Source organism: Gekko japonicus, unplaced genomic scaffold (assembly GCF_001447785.1).
Source record: "Gekko japonicus isolate JY-2015 unplaced genomic scaffold, Gekko_japonicus_V1.1 scaffold6729, whole genome shotgun sequence".
NCBI lineage: Eukaryota > Metazoa > Chordata > Lepidosauria > Squamata > Gekkonidae > Gekko > Gekko japonicus.
In genome coordinates this window covers 13,737-19,521 of record NW_015163833.1, presented here as the reverse complement: position 1 = coordinate 19,521, position 5,785 = coordinate 13,737, and the positions used below count along the sequence as shown (strand labels likewise).

General features: G+C 46.4%; 1 protein-coding gene across 1 annotated transcript in view; it reads right to left on the bottom strand.

Moving 5' to 3' along the window:
- LOC107107654 (cholinesterase-like) overlaps positions 1-4,600 on the bottom strand; it is an 8,884-nt gene extending 4,284 nt beyond the window's left edge. Inside the window, exons 1-2 of the mRNA XM_015407954.1 lie at positions 3,108-4,600; positions 2,447-2,610 (exon numbers count right to left, since the gene is read on the bottom strand). Of these exons, the coding sequence (XP_015263440.1) occupies positions 2,447-2,610; positions 3,108-4,600 (1,657 nt within the window). The remainder of the gene's footprint in view (positions 1-2,446; positions 2,611-3,107) is intronic.
- Between the last annotated feature and the right edge of the window lie 1,185 nt (positions 4,601-5,785).

Genomic DNA, 5,785 nt, shown 5'->3' with positions numbered 1-5,785 from the left:
GGCGACTGGAGGTGCAAGCCTCCGGCTGCCGGGTCCGTTTCCACCCCCCCCACTCCAGGACCGGAGACAGGAGGCAGAAGCCTCCGGTCGCCCACTCCCTTCCCCTTCCCCCCCACCCACTCCCAACAGGCACTGAGGGGAATGTAGGGTTGCCAGCTCTAAGGAGGGAAATACCTGGAGGTTTGGGGGGTGGATTCTGTAGAGGGCAGCATTGGGCGGGGGGGGGGGGCGGAAGGACTCAGCAGGTATTATGTCATAGGGTCTACCCTCCTAAAGCAGTCATTTTCTCTAGGGGAACTGATCTCTGTCATCTGGAGATCAATTGTAGCAGTGGGAGATCTCCAGGTCCCACCTGGAGATTGGCAACCCTAGGGGAAAGTCAGCTGCACAGCAGGGGGTTGAAGAGAATGGTTTGATGGCTGCTGGGCCAAGATTGGCAACAATAGTTCCCCAGGAGCCCCATCGTAAATGCACCAAACAATTCCTCAAGTTTTTCCAAAACACTACTGTGGGAGAAATCAGAGTTTTATAATAGTGGTATTGTTATGTGTCAGGTTTTTTTTTTCCTTTTGGGTTTGAATAAGTGTGATAAATTAGGGTGATAAGACTGTAGTATTTAAGTGCTTTGTCTCTGGTCCTCAAGGTATTAATCTTATTTTTCAAATGTGTACTTATGAAAAGGTTCCGCTTTATGTTGCTCTCTAGACGTCGGACTTAGGCATTAGGTGTTCACTATTAAGGGGGAGAAAGACATATAAAGATAGGAGTGGAGATTTGTAGTAGGGTCTTAAGTTTAAAGCCTATGGAAGAAAATAAGGAAAAGAAAAATCTAAAAAAAATTGTAGATAGATGGTAACATACAGAAATGCTTTAATATTGTCTGGCAAGAGAGTAAGGTTGACAAGCAGAGAAGAGCGCTTTAATATACATAGACATTTCAAATTTAATGCTGTATTAATGGATGTATGTATTTACTAAGGTAGAGAGGAAAATTGGTTGAACAAAGAAAAAAAGAACAATGATTATTGGGGAGCTGTTGCTGTTCACTGTGGTTTATATACTATTTGAGGTGTTACTGAGATGGGATGAGTATGGAAAATTCTTATTGAGAAGTGCATTATTGTAAAAACCCAATAAAAATATTTATTAAAAAAAAGAGAAAAGGTCTGAGCCTGGACTGTAGCCGAGCATGCTTTGAGAAGGAACAAAATATTCCCATGTGGCAAGGATCGTTAGAGTCTCATTCCTAGCCTGTAAAAGAGATTTGTTTTCAAAAAACCCCCCCCCCAATCTTTGAAAGCTATCTATATCCCCAAGATGACAAGATCCACTGGGAGTTTTTTGAAGGTAATCTTCATGGCAGTGAAATCCTAAGGCCAGAAACTCTGGGGTGTGCTACTGACAGACACCACAGTGTAGCTAGTTAGTCTTCTATGCTGTCTTAGCAGAGGAAAATATATTTTTCTAAAACAGACCTAATGTCAAGGACCTAGGAGTGTCAGGTTCAAATCCCCACTCTGCCATTAGGGTTGCCTATCTGGCTGCCGGTGGAAGGACGCCTGATCCTTCCTGGATCTCTTCTGGCGTGTGTACGAATCATGCACACTACAATGACATCATCCAGAAGTGATGTTAGTGTGTTTCCAGTGTTGGGGGCAACACTCTAGGTTTTGGGGGAAATTCTGTGGGTTTTTTGGCCTCAGAACCATAGACTTTTGCCCCAAACCTAGAGCGTTGCCCCCAATGTCGCAAATGTGATGACGAGATTAAGTGCTGAGAGGGGGCTTCTCGGGGGTGGGGCTTCCCCCATTGGCCAGGTGGGCCATGGCAGATTGGGCCCCCTGAAATCTGTGGACCCCCTAGCCCCACTGGGGGAATGACAACCCTATCTGCCACGGACATTTGCAGGGTGACTAGTCAAACCCTTTCAGCCTAACCTACCTCACAGGTTTGTTGTGAGGGTAAAATGGAGGAGGAAACAAGCAAGCCACTCTGGGTCTGTGTTGGGGAGAAAGGTGGAGTAGAAATAATAAATGTTTTTAAATTATCTAGGCCCTCTGGGGGAGGCTGCCCCAAGTGGAAACCCATGAGCGTTACCAGGTAAGAGCTCTAGCCTCACTGGAGGAATGGCACCTGTGTGGAGATGGAGTGTTTTGCAAGAGAAAGAGAACAGAGACTAGTCCTGCAACTTCCCCTGACTTGCCTCTGGCGCTGCCCAAATTTGGTGCAGGAATTAGAATGGAGAGGCTCAGTTGCTATCCTAACCAGTTCCAGAATGGCCTTAGCACTGTATTGTCATTTGTGCTGTAGTGCCTGAAACAATTGTTGACCCCAAGGAAAACTATGACTTTGTAAATGAATGCCAGCCAGCCACAAGTTATGGGGGAATGTCTACTTCAGGGAGTGGATTTGGGCTCACTCTCCCTCTTTCAGGGCCTCAACTCACTTGGCCTTGATGCCTCTGATAAGGGTGCCCTCCAGAAACAGCAGTGCCGAGCAGGTGAGGGGTTCACGACTTGAGGCGGCTCTGTGCTGATGCGAAAGAAGTTCTGCTTTGCAGGGCTGTAGAGTGGCCATTTTTTCTCCCCGACATCTGAAGGGGTGGGATTGCTGCACAGGAGGGAAAAATATTGTGATCCACAAAGTCTGAGAAGCCACTAGTTCTGTGTAAGGTACACAATATATGACATCTGGTTATGTATTTATTCATTTACTAACTTCATCTGTCTCACTGAGACTCATTATTATTATTATTATTATTATTATTATTATTATTATTATTATTATTATTATTATTATTAATTAGATTTCTGAATCGCCCAACCCCGCAAGTGGGCTCTGGGCAATTTACAGCATTAAAACAGGTAAGATACAACCAGCTTGATAAAATTATTACAGTGCACTAATAAAACAATACAATCAGTAAAACAGATACCTTGGTAAGGTCCCCGTAAAATATTCCATTCCCATTTGTAATTAGAATACTGACACGTGAAACTTGACTTGAATACTGACCTAGCATTAATTAGATCTGGAAAAGCTTTCATCACTGGCAACACATTTTAAAAATGGAATGGTAAACATCCATAAATAAACAGCTCTCTTACCCGTTTCTGGCAAACTCCGCCCAGTATCGCATCACTCGGGGGATTAGCTTTAACTCTGCCTCTGTGTGAGTTACATTGGTTCCCGGTAATAAGGTCAGAGTTCCAAAAAGGTATGGGAGTTCAGATCCATGGTTTGACCCCATCCATTCAGGCCAGGCGGAGCCAATGCTGCGATGGGTGAAAGTGTAAGCATAGACAGGGCTTCCAGTTTTTGCCGTCTCTGCGGCGATTTTGTTTGCTGGACATACAAAGAGGTAATCACCCCAGGCCTGGGACAAGGCAGAACGATAGCGTGCTGGGCCCTCTGGTTCTGCTTCGGTGTACTTCAGAGCAATGGACTGGATGAAGTCTTGTGTTGCATTGCGTATACTTATGTTCAACCCCAACAAGAGCTGTTCCCAGGTCAAAAGACTTTCGTTAGATGTATGTAAGTAAGGAGCAGCATAGTAGATAAAGACGGACCCTTCGTCAGAGGTGGTACCAATCATAATGGGCTTAGACTGAAAGCACCTGGACTCCACAAGTTTCTGAGGGTCATCAGGAAGAAAATCTCCATCTGTTGTTGGTACGAATGGAAGGTTCAGAACGGTCTTGGGATCCACAACAAGCAAAGTGGGTATTGGAAATTCTTCCGCTTTCTTTTGCTGCAAGCAACTTACTATGGCACCGTCCTCACCTTCTGTACATCCCATAAGCTTGGCGAGGGCCAAGGCTCTCCTCTTTGCCTCCTCAGGACTCACCCAGGCCCAGGGTGCAATGGCCGTTCCACTCTGCACCACAGCACGGTCAAATAGAGACTGACTCCCTGGTGAGAGGAGGTGATAGCTGACAGACACTCCTCCAGTACTTTCGCCAAAAATGGTTATCCGAGTAGGGTCTCCTTTGAAAGCAGCTGCATTCTCCTTCACCCATTTTAGGGCCAACTGCTGGTCAAACAAGCCCACATTTGCTGGGGCAGCTGGTGGCAATGAAAAGAAGCCTAGAGATCCCAGGCGGTAATTCATAGAGACCACAACAACATTCTCGGTCGCAGCTAAGAATGCCCCATCATATATGACCAAGGAAGCTGTGCCAACAAAAAACCCACCACCATGGATCCAGACAAGGACAGCAGCTGGTGTGGAGGGCAGGGGATGGGGCACCCAGACATTGAGGAAGAGACAGTCCTCCGAATGGGGAGTGTTGGCATTGAATATGGTGGCATCAGGAGTGCCCGAAATAACTACTTGGGGGCATGAATTGCCAAAGTTGGTGGCTTCCAGGATGTGGCTCCATGGCGTATGGGGAACAGGCTTCTGGAAACGCAATTTCCCCACAGGGGGTTCTGCATAGGGGATGCCCAGATAGGCTGTGATGTTTCTTGAGCCAGCTGGGAGATGCTTTCCCCGGACAGGGCCACTGCCGGTGACTACCACAGTCTCATCTTCAGCAGAAGACTTGGGTTCCAGAAGGGAAAGGACCAGGAAGCTCAACCAAAGGAGGAGACTAGTCATTGCAGCACCTGAAAGGGAAGCATTGCAGAAGAAGCTACAAAACAACCCCAAAACACACGGCTGGACATTTTCCCCATGCTAACCCTACTCTTGGTTCTGAGGGCCAGATATCTCATGACTTTGAGGAACGGGAAGGCCAGTATGAAAAGTACACTTGACTTGGTCAACATCCTAGGTGTTATGGATAGAATTTAATTTAGGTGATTTCTATGTCCCTCTGCAGAATCCTGCTCAAGAACCTATATGTATTGGACATCCAGACCCTCTCAGTCGCAGGAAAGAATACCAGGAGGTGCATGGAAGCACCAAAGTGTTGTTCAGAAGCAAGCAAACAACCAAGTACTAAGTCCCTTGCAAGACAGTTTTCACTTCAGTCAGCATCACATTTAAATCAGGACTTAGGACTGGTGTGTGTGTATTCAGGAGCTGCGGTGGCTCAAGTGGTTAAGACGCTGAACTGCAGGCTGTGGAAGGTCGGTAGTTCAGCAGTTCGAGACCCGGGTGCCGCAAGACGGAGTGCGCTCCCGTCTCTAGTTCCAGCTCCTGCCAACCTAGCAGTTCGAAAGCAAGAAATTGCAAGTAGATAAATAGGTACCGCTTCAGTGGGAAGGTAACAGCATTCTGTGCGCCTTGGTGTTTAGTCATGCTGGCCACATGACCACGGAAACGTCTTCGGACAGCGCTGGCTCTTCGGCTTTGAAACGGAGATGAGCACCGCATCCCTAGAGTCGGATTCGACTGGCTTTCGAGCAAGGGAAACCTTTACCTTTATGTGTATTAAGCACTATGAAGTTGCTTCCGACTTATGGCAACCCTATGAACTAATGACCCCCAGAACACCCTATTGTTAAAAGTTTTGGTCGGGTCTTGCAAACTGAGGGCTGTGGATTCCTTAATTGAGTCATTCCATCTCAGGTAGGGCCTTCTTCTTTTCCTATTGCTTTGCACTTTTCCTAGCATTGTTGTCTTTTCCAGTGACTCTTGGCTTTTCATAATGTGACCAAAGTATGATAGCCTGGTCTTGTCTGTACATCCCATAGAATGGAGAGGTAGAATCCAGAGGGGCTTAGAATAACTGGAGCACTTCTGAATCTAAATGTGGGATTCTAGTTTTATTCATTTACTCTATATCACATGTGAAATGTGCAGAGTTCTTAGAGTGATTGAAAATTAATTCTCCCACTG